At 40.0% G+C, this 13,754-nt stretch overlaps 1 protein-coding gene across 2 annotated transcripts in view; it reads right to left on the bottom strand.

Annotated features, from left to right (window-relative positions):
* SCFD2 (sec1 family domain containing 2) overlaps positions 1-13,754 on the bottom strand; it is a 503,171-nt gene that overhangs the window by 476,169 nt on the left and 13,248 nt on the right. For both annotated transcript variants that reach the window (XM_001148032.6, XM_063809641.1), the window contains exon 2: positions 13,213-13,381. In XM_001148032.6, the coding sequence (XP_001148032.2) occupies positions 13,213-13,381 (169 nt within the window). The remainder of the gene's footprint in view (positions 1-13,212; positions 13,382-13,754) is intronic.

Here is a 13,754-nt window from a genome sequence, read left to right as displayed (position 1 = left end):
TTTACGTCTAGCTAGAGGATTGTAAATACACCAATCAGCACTCTGTGTCTAGCTCAGAGATTGTAAACACACCAATCAGCACCCTGTCAAAACGGACCCATCAGCTCTCTATAAAATGGACCAATCAGCAGGATGTGGGTGGGGCCAGATAAGGGAATAAAAGCAGGCTGCCCGAGCCAGCAGTGGCAACCCACTCAGGTCCCCTTCCACACTATGGAAGTTTTGTTCTTTCAACTCTTTGCAATAAATCTTGCTGCTGCTCACTCTTTGGGGCTGCACTGACTTTATGAGTTGTAACACTCACCGGGAAGGTCTGCAGCTTCACTCCTGAGGCCAGCGAGACCACAAACCCACCAGGAGGAATGAACAACTCCAGACGGGAGGAACGAACAACTCCAGACATGCCGCCTTAAGAGCTGTAACACTCACCGCGAAGGTCTGCAGCTTCACGCCTGAAGCCAGCGAGACCATGAGCCCGCCAGAAGGATGAAACTCTGAACACGTCCGAACACCAAAAGGAAGAAACTCCGGACGCACCACCTTTAAGAACTTAACACTCACCGTGAGGGTCTGTGGCTTCATTCTTGAACTCAGCAAGACCAAGAACCCACCAATTCCAGACACAGGGGGAGGGGCATCCGCCATTGCTGAGGCTTGAGTAGGTAAACGAGGCAGCTGGGAAGCTCGAACTGGGTAGAACCCACCTCAACTCAGCAAGGCCTAGTGCCTCTATAGACTCCACCTCTGTGGGCAGGGCATAGCTGAAAAAAAGGCAGTATAAACTTCTGCAGACTTAAATGTTCCTGTCTCACAGCTCTGAAGAGGGCACTGGTTCTCCCAGCACACTGTCTGAGCTCTGAGAATGGACAGACTGCCTCCTCAAGTGGGTCTCTGACCCCCATGTAGCTGAACTGAGAGGCACCTCCCAGGAGGGGCCGACAGACACCTCATACAAGTGGGTGCCCCTCTGGGAAGAAGCTTCCAGAGGAAGGATCAGGCAGCAATATTTGCTGTTCTGCAATGCTTGCTGTTCTGCAGGCTCTGCTGATGATATCCAGGCAAACAGGGGTTGGAGTAGACCTCCAGCAAACTCCAACAGACCTGCAGCTGAGGGACCTGACTGTTAGAAGGAAAACTAACAAACAGAAAGGAATAGCATCAACATCAACAAAAAGGACATCCACATCAAAACCCCATTTGTAGGTCACCAACATCAAAGACCAAAGATAGATAAAACCACAAAGATGGGGAGAAACCAGAGCAGAAAAGCTGAAAATTCTAAAAAGCAAGCACCTCTTCTGCTACAAAGGATTGCAGCTCCTAGCCAGCAACAGAACAAAGCTGGACAGAGAAGAGTTGGCAAAAGTAAGCTTCAAAAGTTTGGTAATAACAAACTTCTCCAAGCTAAAGGAGCATGTTCTAACCCATTACAAGGAAGCTAAAAACTTTAAAAAAAGGTTAGATGAGCGGCTAACTAGAATAAACAGTTAGAGAACACCTTCAATGACCTGATGAAGCTGAAAACCAAAGCACGAGATATTTGTGACACATGCACAAGCTGCAGTAGCCAATTCGATCAACTGGAAGAAAGGGTATCAGTGATGAAAGATCAAATTAATGAAATAAAGCAAGAAGACGAGATTAGAGAAAAAATAGTAAAAAGAAATGAACAAAGCCTCCAAGAAATATGGGACTATGTGAAAAGACCAAAACTACGTTTGATTGCTGTACCTGAAAGTGATGGGAGAATGGAACCAAGTTGGATGACACTCTGCAGGATATTATCCAGGAGAACTTCCCCAACCTAGCAAGACAGGCCAACATTCAAATTCAGGAAGTACACAGGACACCACAAAGATATTCCTCGAGAAGAGCAACCCCAAGACACATGATTGTCAGATTCACCAAGGTTGAAATGAAGGAAAAAACGTTAAGGGCAGCCAGAAAGAAAGGTTGGGTTACCCCAAAAGGGAAGCCCATCAGACTAACAGCGGATCTCTCAGCAGAAACCCTACAAGCGAGAAGAGAGTGGGGAACAATATTCAACATTCTTAAAGAAAAGAATTTTCAACCCAGAATTTCATATCCAGCCAAACTAAGCTTCATAAGTGAACGAGAAATAAAATCCTTTACACACAAGCAAATGCTGAGAGATTTTGTCACCACCCGGCCTGCCTTACAAGAGCTCCTGAAGGAAGCACTAAACATGGAAAGGAACGACTGGTACCAGCCACTGCAAAAACATGCCAAATGGTAAAGACCATTGATGCTATGAAGAAACTGCTTCAATTAATGGGCAAAATAACCAACTAACAACATAATGACAGGATCAAATTCACACATAACAACATTAACCTTAAATGTAAATGGGCTAAATGCTCCAATTAAAAGACACAGACTGGCAAATTGGATAAAGAGTCAAGACCCAGCCGGGCGCAGTGGCTTACGCTTGTAATCCCAGCACTTTTGGGAGGCCGAGGTGGGTGGATCACGAGGTCAGGAGATCGAGACCACGGTGAAACCCCGTCTCTACTAAAAATACAAAAAATTAGCCAGGCGTGGTGGCGGGGGCCTGTAGTCCCAGCTACTCGGAGAGGCTGAGGCAGTAGAATGGCCTGAACCTGGGAGGCGGAGCTTGCAGTGAGCCGAGATCCTGCCACTGCACTTCAGCCTGGGTGAAAGAGTGAGACTTTGTCTCAAAAAAAAAAAAAAAAAAAGAGTCAAGGCCCATCAGTGTGCTGTATTCAGGAGACACATCACACGTGCAAAGACACACATAGGCTCAAAATAAAGGGATGGAGAAAGATCTACCAAGCAAATGGAAAGCAAAAAAAAGCAGGGGTTGCATTCCTAGTCTCTGATAAAACAGACTTTAAACCAACAAAGATCAAAAGAGACAAAGAAAGCCATTACATAATGGTAAAGGGATCAATTCAACAAAAAGAGCTAACCATCCTAAATATATATGCACCCAATACAGGAGCACCCAGATTCATAAAGCAAGTCCTTAGAGACCTACAAAGAGACTTAGACTCCCACACAATACTAATGGGTGACTTTAGAACCCCACTGCCAATATTAGATAAACGAGACAGAAGGTTAACAAGGATATCCAGGACTTGAACTCAGCTCTGCACCAAGCTGACCTAAGACATCGACAGAACTCTCTAACCGAAATCAATGGAATATACATTCTTCTCAGCATCACATCGCACTTATTCTAAAATTGACCACATAATTGGAAGTAAAGCACTCCTCAGCAAATGTAAAAACAGAAATCACAACAAACTGTCTCTCAGACTACAGTGCAACCAAATTAGAACTCAGTATTAAGAAACTCACTCAAAACTTCACAACTACATGGAAACTGAACAAGGTTCTCCTGAACGACTACTGGGTACATAATGAAATGAAGGCAGAAATAAAGATGTTCTTTGAAACCAATGACAACAAAGACACAACGTACCAGAATCTCTGGGACACATTTAAACCAGTGTGTAGAGGGAAATTTACAGCACTAAATGCCCACAAGAGAAAGCAGGAAAGATCTAAAATTGACACCCTAATATCACAATTAAAAGAACTAGAGAAGCAAGAGCAACCACATTCAAAAGCTAGCAGAAGGCAAGAAATAACTAAGATCAGAGCAGAACTGAAGGAGACAGAGACACAAAAAAAACCTTCAAAAAAATCAATGAACCCAGGAGCTAGTTTTTTGAAAATATCAACAAAATTGATAGACCGCTAGCAAGACTAATAAAGAAGAAAGGAGAGAAGAATCAAATAGACGCAATAAAAAATGATAAAGGGGATATCACCACCAATCCGACAGAAATACACACTACCATCAGAGAATACTATAAACACGTCTACGCAAATAAACTAGAAAATCTAGAAGAAATGGATAAATTCCTCGACACATACACCCTCCCAAGACTAAACCAGGAAGAAGTTGAATCTCTGAATAGACCAATAACAGGCTCTGAAATTGTGGCAATAATTAATAGCCTACCAACCAAAAAAAAGTCCAGGACCAGAAGGATTCACATCTGAATTCTACCAGAGGTACAAAGAGGAGCTGGTATCATTCCTTCTGAAACTATTCCAATTGATAGAAAAAGAGGGAATCCTCCCTCACTCATTTTATGAGGCCAGCATCATCCTGATACCAAAGCCTGGCAGGGACACAACAAAAAAAGAGAATTTTAGACCAATATCCCTGATGAACATTGATGCAAAAATCCTCAATAAAATACTGGCAAACCGAATCCAGCAGCACATCAAAAAGCTTATCCACCATGATCAAGTGGGCTTCATCCCTGGGATGCAAGGCTGGTTCAACATATGCAAATCAATAAATATAATCCATCACATAAACAGAACCAATGACAAAAAACACATATTATCTCAATAGATGCAGAAAAAGCCTTCGACAAAATTCAACTGCCCTTCATGCCAAAAACTCTCAATAAACTGGTATTGATGGAATGTATCTCAAAATAGTAAGAGCTATTTGTGACAAACCCACAGCTAATATCATAATGAATGGGCAAAAACTGGAAGCATTCCCTTTGAAAACTGGCACAAGACAAGGATGCCCTCTTTCACCACTCCTATTCAACATTAGTTTTGGAAGTTCTGGCCAGGGCAATCAGGCAGGAGAAAGAAATAAAGGCTATTCAGTTAGGAAGAGAGGAAGTCAAATTGTCCCTGTTTGCAGATGACATGATTGTATATTTAGACAACCCCATCATCTCAGCCCAAAGTCTCCTTAAGCTGATAAGCAATTTCAGCAAAGTCTCAGGATACAAAATCAATGTGCAAAAATCACAAGCATTTCTATGCACCGATAACAGACAGAGAGCCAAATCATGAGTGAACTCCCATTCACAATTGCTACAAAGAGAATAAAATACCTAGGAATCCAACTTACAAGAGATGTGAAGGACCTCTTCAAGGAGAACTACAAACCACTGCTCAACGAAATAAAAGAGGACACAAACAAATGAAAGAACATTCCATGCTCATGGAGAGCGAGAATCAATATCACGAAAATGGCCATACTGCCCAAGGTAATTTATAGATTCAATGCCATCCCCATCAAGCTACCAATGACTTTCTTCACAGAATTGGAAAAAACTACTTTAAAGTTCATATGGAACCAGAAAAAGAGCCCGCATTGCCAAGACAATCCTAAGCAAACAGAACGAAGCTGGAGACATCACACTACCTGACTTCAAACTATACTACAAAGCTAGAGTAACCAAAACAGCATGGTACTGGTACCAAAACAGATATATAGACCAATGGAACAGAACAGAGGCCTCAGAAGTAACACCACACATCTACAATCATCTGACTTTTGACAAACCTGACAAAACAAGAAATGGGGAAAGGATTCCCTATTTAATAAATGGTGCTGGGATAAGTGACTAGCCATATGTAGAAAGCTGAAACTGGATCCCTTCCTTACATCTTATACAAAAATTAATTCAAGATGGATTAAAGACTTAAATGTTAGGCCTAAAACCATCAAAACCCTAGAAGAAAACCTATGCAACACCATTCAGGACATAGGCATGGGCAAAACTTCATGACTAAAACACCAAAAGCAATGGCAACAAAAGCCAAAATAGACAAATGGAATCTACTTAAACTAAAGAGCTTCTGCACAGCAAAAGAAACTACCATCAGAGTGAACAGGCAACCTACAGAATGGGAGAACATTTTTGCAATCTACCCATCTGATAAAGGGTTAATATCCAGAATCTACAAAGAACTTAAACAAATTTACAAGAAAAAAACCCCATCAAAAAGTGGGCAAAGGATATGAACAGACACTTCGCAAAAGAGGACATTTATGCAGCCAACAGACACATGAAAAAATGTTCATCATCACTTGTCATCAGAGAAATGCAAATCAAAGCCACAATGAGATACCATCTCACACCAGTTAGAATGGCGATCATTAAAAAATCATCAAACAATAGCTGCTGGAGAGGATGTGGAGAAATAGGAAAACTTTTACACTGTTGGTGGGAGTGTAAATTAGTTCAACCATTGTGAAAGACAGTGTGGAGATTCCTCAAGGATCTAGGAGTAGAAATACCATTTGACCCAGCAATCCCATTACTGGGTATATACCCAAAGGATTATAAATCATGCTGCTATAAAGACACATGCACACGTATGTTTATTGTGGCACTATTTACAATAGCGAAGACTTGGAACCGACCTAAATGTCCATCAATTTTCAACTGAATTAAGAAAATGTGGCACATATACACCATGGAATACTATGCATCCATAAAAAAGGGTGAGTTCATGTCCTTTTCAGGGACATGGATAAAGCTGGAAAACATCATTCTCAGCAAACTATCACAAGGGCAGAAAACCAAACACCACATGTTCTCACTCATAGGTGGGAATTGAACAATGAGAACACTTGGACACAGGGCAGGGAACATCACACACCAGGGCCTGTGAGGGGACTGGGGGCTTGGGGAGGGATACAATTAGGAGAAATACCTAATGTAAATGACGAGTTGATGGGTGCAGCAAACCAACATGGCACATGTATACCTATGTAACAAACCTGCACGTTGTGCACGTGTACCCTAGAACTCGAAGTATAATTTTAAAAAGTTTAAAAAATAAATAAAAGAAATAAGATTTATATTTATACATGTTCATATGTATAGTATATAAAAACCAATCAACAATAGTAGACAATGACTGAAGTACTAAAATGAAATAGATAAGGCTTTTCATGGATTTATGTCATCACTTTTATACTTGGCCTCAAATCTTTTTTTTTCTTTTTCTTTTCTTTTTTTTTTTTTTTTGAGAGGGAGTTTCACTCTTGTTGCCCAGGATGGAGTGCAATGGCGCGATCTCTGCTCACTGCAACCTCTGCCTCCTGGGTTCAAGCGATTCTTCTGCCTCAGCCCCCCAAGGAGCTGCGATTACAGGTGTGCACCACCACGCCTGGCTAATTTTGTATTTTTAGTAGAGAAAGGGTTTTACCATATTGGTTAGGCTGGTCTCAAACTCCTAACCTCAAGTGATCCACCTGTCTCGGCCTCCCAAAGCACTGGGATTACAGGCATGAGCCACCACCCCCAGCCTTGGCCTCAAATCTAATGTTACAACTTATTCAATCATTTATTGATTGCTGTACTCAGTTCACTACTACATCTTAAAAGTGTCAGGGCACATCTCCTACTCTCAAAGAATTTACAGTCTAGTGGAGGAAGGAGACATGTAAACAATTATAGTATAGTGTTCTGGCATTTTAATAGAAGTTGTAAAGTGAAGAGTAGTTCAGTGAGGATGGAGAACAATATAAGGGAGAGAAGCTTTGTAGAGGTTCCAAAGTAAGAGACAACAACTTTCTTTCCTAGAAGTGAGAACCCTACCTTAAGCTAGCTTAAGAAGGAATTCATGTTTTTATTTAAGCCCAATGTCTATTTATTTTTAATAACAGATAACTTTCACATGATTGAAAATTCAAAATACTCAAACTGATATTTGTAGTAAGACATCTCCGTCCTGCCTCCATCCTCATTCATTTGACTAACTTCTCACTGTGTCTCCAGTCACCCAGCACTCCACTACAGAGGCAGCTAATGCCATCAGTGTAAGAGGTAGCTAATGTCATCAGTGTCTTAAATATTCTCCAGATATATTTAATGTGTCATAAGCAAATGTGAATATAGTTTCCCCCTTTTTTGCAAATGTTTTTACTAACCCAATGACAGTGTTCAAAACATTCCACAGAGTCTAGAGATCCCCATGCCCTCTTCCGGCTTCACCCTCTCTGTCTTAGTCAAGTAGCCTCACTTCACTCACCGATCCTGCCCTGGCAGCATCCATCACCATGTGTTCATTCAGCAAATATCTCTTGAATGCCAGGAGTGCCTGGCAATGGGGACGCAGAAGTGAATAAATCAGATAAATATCCCTGCTCTCATGGAACTCCCTAGTGGAGAGTTCTCTCCATAGCTGTCTAGTAGAGGAAGAGACCAAAATACAACATAAATATTAATATATTAGAAAGTGGTAAGTGCTATGGAGGAAAAAAAAATGAAATAGGGAAGGGGACATGAAGTGCTAAGATGGACAGGAAAGGCCCCACTAAGAAGGAAAAAGGGAAATGGGGCCAAGTGTGTATCTGCAGGAATAATGATCTGGGTCAGGGGAACTTTAAGAGCCAAAGCCCTGAGGCAGGACCCAGCACGTCCAATTGGAAGAACAGCAAGGAAGCTTATGTGGCTGGAAAGAAGAAAAGAAGAGACGCAGTCAGAGGGGACCAGGAAGCCAGATGGCACATAATATTGTAGGCCATTGTGAAGTCTTGGCTTTCACCAGAAGGCATATAGAGAGCAATGAGAGAGGCAGATACTGAACCCAGCAGAACCAGCAGCACTGCAGGTGCAGGGTTAGCGCAGAGCCAGGGGCGCCAAGCGCAGATGTAGTAAATGCAAGTAGGGCATCAGGTGAAGGTTATTTAAGGACCTAAAAATGGTTAGAGATAGTGGAGCCAGGCGGGGCACAGAATAAAAACCCATTTCAACAGGAGGAAAACATAAAAGCAGAAAAGATTCTGCCTACTTCTTGTTGAAATATTCCACATAATCCAGAGAACAACAGACAAGGACTGGAAGGCCATGTTAAAATGCATTTTAAGTTCTCAATTTCTCATTTGCATTGGCAGTAACTTCAATTGCTATAATTATAAACAGCCTTTTATAAAAATTGGCAGTAACTTCAATTGCTATAATTATAAACAGCCTTTTATAAAAATTATCTTAGCAAATAAATTTTGACTATCAAAACTTATTGCTTTTTAAAGACTTTTCCATTGCAGGCACATTTGTTGCCAAGCACTTATTTGTTCTGCCTTTTAGTACTAACATTTTTATCCTTACTTTCATTTCATTGAGAAGTTTCTGGTAGGTTTGGTCGAAGGTAGTAGTTATTATTGTTTTGATAGACATATAAATTGTGCTAGGAAAGCTGTGATTTATTTCAATTCTTCTTTTGCAGATAAATTAATCAACATAATTCCCTCAGTCTTCCAAGCAATTGAAAAAAACTACCATTTTTCTCCCAGTTATTGCTTTAGACCTCTATTTGTTTATAATTTTCTCACCACCTATCGCTTTATCTTTTACAACCTGACTTCTGGTTTCACTATTTCACCAAACTTGCTATCTCTAAAGCTTTCTTCTTTATTTATATCCCTCTAGACTCATCTTTGACACTTATGACCATATTCTTTTTTTTTTTTTTTTTGAGACAAGGTCTCATTCTATTGCCCAGGCTGGAGTGCCGTGGCCCAATCTCAACTCACTGCAACCTCCACCTCCCAGATTCAAATGACTCTTCTGCCTCAACCTCCCGAGTAGCTGGGATTACAGGCATGTGCCACCATGCCTGGCTAATTTTTGTATTTTTTTTTTAAGTAGAGATGGGGTTTCACCATGTTAACCAGGCTGGTCTCAAACTCCTGACCTCAAGTGATCCACCAACCTGGGCCTCCCAAAGTGCTGGGATTACAGGTGTGATTTTTGAATGGCACTCAAAGCTCATAATCTATGATAACACTCACTCATAGTCTAATGAGAAGAAAAGGACAACGAATGAAGGCAAAGACCATAGAGACAAAATATGTATACATGAACATAGCCTAAGTGAGAGGCAGAGCTGAGTCACAGCAGGGGCTCAGTTAGGAACGATTTTTATATTAAACCCAAGAAAAGCCTTAGGAGTCATTTAGGCCAATGCCCTCATTTTATAAGATGAAATAATGAGGTGTAAAAAATGTGTCATGAAGACTTTGTCTGCAAGTGATAGAAAACAGCAACTAAATTTGGCTTAAACAATAGGAAATATATTCTCCCATACAACATGACGTCCAAACATCGTGCATCAAGGAGCTTATAGCTGCTCCTCTCTGCAGTTCTCTTGGCAAGGCCACCTTCCACGTGTTAGCATTAACTTCCAGATGTGAGCAAGATAGCTGCAGCAGTTATCAGACTCAATATGTCTGACATATTGGTCACATCTGGAAGAATATTTCTATTGAGTCTCTTGTCAGTAGCAAAGAAACCTGACCAAGAAGCCCTAAGACTTTCTCTCTTGTCATTTGCCCATTTCTAAAGCATCACTGCCAAGGGAAATGAGATTCCAAGATTGGCTTAGCTTTGGTCTAAGCTTGTAATAGAATCAGTGCTGGGCATTCAAGGTTAAATAAAGTGGCTATAATCAAAACATTACTTATAGGACTGAAATACTTTTATACCTATGTTTGTTCTACTACACTTCTAAAAATTTGCTTCTTTACCTGCTGTCCAATGATGGGCTCTTCTTTCTTTTAGCAAACTCCTCTGGGGAGCTTACTTATTTTTTTGGTAATTACCTTAGGTTTCTGTGGAAGTGGCATAGGGTAATGGTAAACACTAATTTTAGAGCCAGGCTGCCTGGATTCAAATATAGGCCTCCACCACGTCTAACTGTATGCGTTACTTTAGGCATGTTATTTAACTTCCTTCCTCTTCTATAAAGGGGGACGCTAAGAGAATCCACCTCGTAGAGATATTGTGAGAAGTACATAAGTTAATATGTATTAAGTGCTCAGAATGATGCCTGTTACACAAAAAGTCCTCTGTAAGTGTGTGCTATTATTAAGGGGCATCTACTATTTTTGCATGTCCAGCATCTGTTCCCCCATCTTCTGATAAGTGTTTCCATTTTCCTTTGAAGAACCACCCCTCTGCCATGCCATATGATATTAGCATAATTCTAGTCAGTATAAACAGCTCCCAACCCACACTGGGCAAAAGGTGGGCACAATGGCCAAGAAAAGTCAGTCTTACCATTTCCCCCAGAATCTGAATCTTAATAAGGACTCAAAGAAAACAGTTAAAATTCAGTCTCTCTAATGTCACTGCCTTAAACAGGTTTTTCCTGAGCCTCTGCTTCCTATATTCCTAGAACTATTTTGTCCTTTCAAAAATCTGATTAATAACCCTTCCTTTCATTCTTTTAGCTACCCAATACCCTTTAATAACCCTTTATTGCTTAAATTAGGCAAAATTGATTTCCATTGTTTGTATAATCACTATGTTGAAAACATAGGACTCCCAAATTAACTCAAAGAGTAACTTTATTTTTGTCTCTCATCTCTTTAAATCTATTCAAGAGCCTAGCTCTTCTCTGGACCCTTCACATAGATAGCATAGAAGTTAAGACAGTGGCTCAAAAGTCAAACTTTTTTTTCTTTTTTCCTGAAATGGAGTCTCATTCTGTTGCCCAGGCTGGAGTGCTATGGTACAATCTCGGCTCACTGCAACCTCCTCCTCCCAGGTTCAAGATACTCTCGTGCCTCAGCCTCCTGAGTAGCTGGGATTACAGGCACCTGCCACCATGCCCAGCTAATTTTTGTATTTTTAGTAGAGACAGGGTTTCACCACGTTGGCCATGTTGGTCTCAAACTCCTGACCTCAGGTGATCCACCAGCCTCAGACTCCCAAAGTGCTGGGATTACAGGCATAAGCCATTGTACCTGGCCTAAAGTCAAACATTCTGGACTCATTTCTAGCTCTACCTCCCACTAACTCTGTTACTTAATGTCTCTTTGCCTCAGTTTCCTTACCAATAAAATAGGGGAATAACAACATCTACCTCATTAGGATACTGTAAAACTTAATTTCCCAAATGTAAAATGCTTGGAAGTGTATCTAGCTCATCATAACTCCCAAAAAATGTGAACAGAGCAGATGACAGAAGTGGTCCAATGAGGTCATCTCTCACTGACGTCAGGCCCTGACCATTTTTTGTTTCTATACTTTGGTTCACATCAACCCCCTCCTCTTTTCTAAGTCATTCAAGACATAATTAAAGCAGTGCCACTTCCTCAAGGTCTACATTGATCTACAAAGACTACATTAATCTGATACTTGTAGAAATTATACTCCATAGCAGATACATTAATCTTAACTTCATATCATTTCTATTCTTTTCAAATTATGCTTGGGTATAAATCATGACTCCCCAACAAAAAGAGTGTTTGAAGAATAATATATTATTTTATGTCGTTCTTGTTAGTTAACCTAGAGTAAGGCTCACAGTTAAGTCCTTAATAATTAACTTCTGAATGGCTCTCTGAACAGTTAAATGTGTTTCCAATCACATTACTTCTGGGTTTGTAGAGCTGCAAGCCTTTAGGCCTATGCTTTTATTGTATGTGTAAACATACCAAATGGACAAAAGTCTAGAACTTCCCATTTTCTTCCCACATTGACCCACAAACATTGGGTATCCAATAAGTATTCTTAACTATCTACAAAAAGGCTAAAAACTTCAGGAGCTACATATACTAATTATATTAATAAATATGGGAGGAAATTCCAAATGCATCTGCTACAGTGAAGATTTAAAACTATAATACTGAAAGATCCTGTTTTATTTAAAAATATAAAACATGAAAATAAAAAACAGATACACTTACATACTTTTTTCCCTTCTAATACTTTTATTTTTTCAATACACTTACATACTTTTTTCCCTTCTAATACTTTTATTTTTTCAAACAAGAGTAATTCCCAAGAGAATTGTTAATGAAGGACAAAGTTGAGAAAGTGACTATCATATATTTTCATTGTCATTTCTGGAGAAATTCCTATTTTTTAAACTCTGCATAACTTAACGTACATAATCTTCTCTCTTTGATTCCTCTAAGCATGTGAAAAAAATATACTTAGAAATAAAAATTTCTGTTGATATCCACAGGTATATCATCTAATATAAAAAGATGGCATGGTTTCATTGCTGTTTGAGTTGCTTTTTAGTGATGTGAAAAAGTCAACTGGGAAAAAGAAACTGAGGAAGACTAGACTCAATTCCATGTGAAACTATCTGTGAAATGGAGATACATAAACTGATTCACTTAACCAATCCTGGGAACAAGCTTATATTACATGTAAATGACACTTCTATAAAATTCCATACTTTCTGGATTATTGTTATATTTAGTGGATGTGGTTATTTCAAAATTAAGAAAAAATGCTTTTTGCTAAACGCTACCCACTGTGAAATTTTCAACCAGACCAATTCTTCATTGCTTTTTTCCTATGGGAATACTCAGTCTAGGAGAAAAAGAAACGGGAAGACAGAGAAAGATAAGATGACAAAAACTACATATCTTACTTGGATTGTGAAAGACAGCCTGGTGCAACCACATTATAATTTTCCTCCTCAGCATGGAGTGCAGTGAGCGCTATCATGTTAACCATCACATCATTTGTGTGGCCTGGGAGCTGGGGAAGTGCTGAAATGATCTTCTCTACTAAGTTGTCTCCATGATGTCCAACTGCTCCTGTTTAAGCAGACAAGAAGATGTAAATTCATAAAACGGGAGGAAAAAGCAAGTTGGATAAATGTTTTATCACACACCTTCTATCAAAAATAACGTACATTTTTAGTTTCTGTTCAACAAAACTCACATTTTGCCCTTCATACAGCTAATCACATTCACAATCACCTAGTCAACATGTATCTCACAGGTTGTAATTAATGCTCCATGAGGGCAGAACTCACATCTGCTGTGGCTCGTACTGTATCCCTAGCACCTAGCATGTCCGGAATTGGTGAGTTCTTGGTCTTGCTGACTTCAAGAATGAAGCCGCAGACCCTCAACGGTGAGTGTTACAGTTCTTAAAGATGGTGTGTCCGGAGTTTGTTCCTTCTGA

Source organism: Pan troglodytes, chromosome 3 (assembly GCF_028858775.2).
Source record: "Pan troglodytes isolate AG18354 chromosome 3, NHGRI_mPanTro3-v2.0_pri, whole genome shotgun sequence".
Classification (NCBI taxonomy): domain Eukaryota; kingdom Metazoa; phylum Chordata; class Mammalia; order Primates; family Hominidae; genus Pan; species Pan troglodytes.
This window is presented reverse-complemented; position numbering and strand designations above follow the sequence as displayed.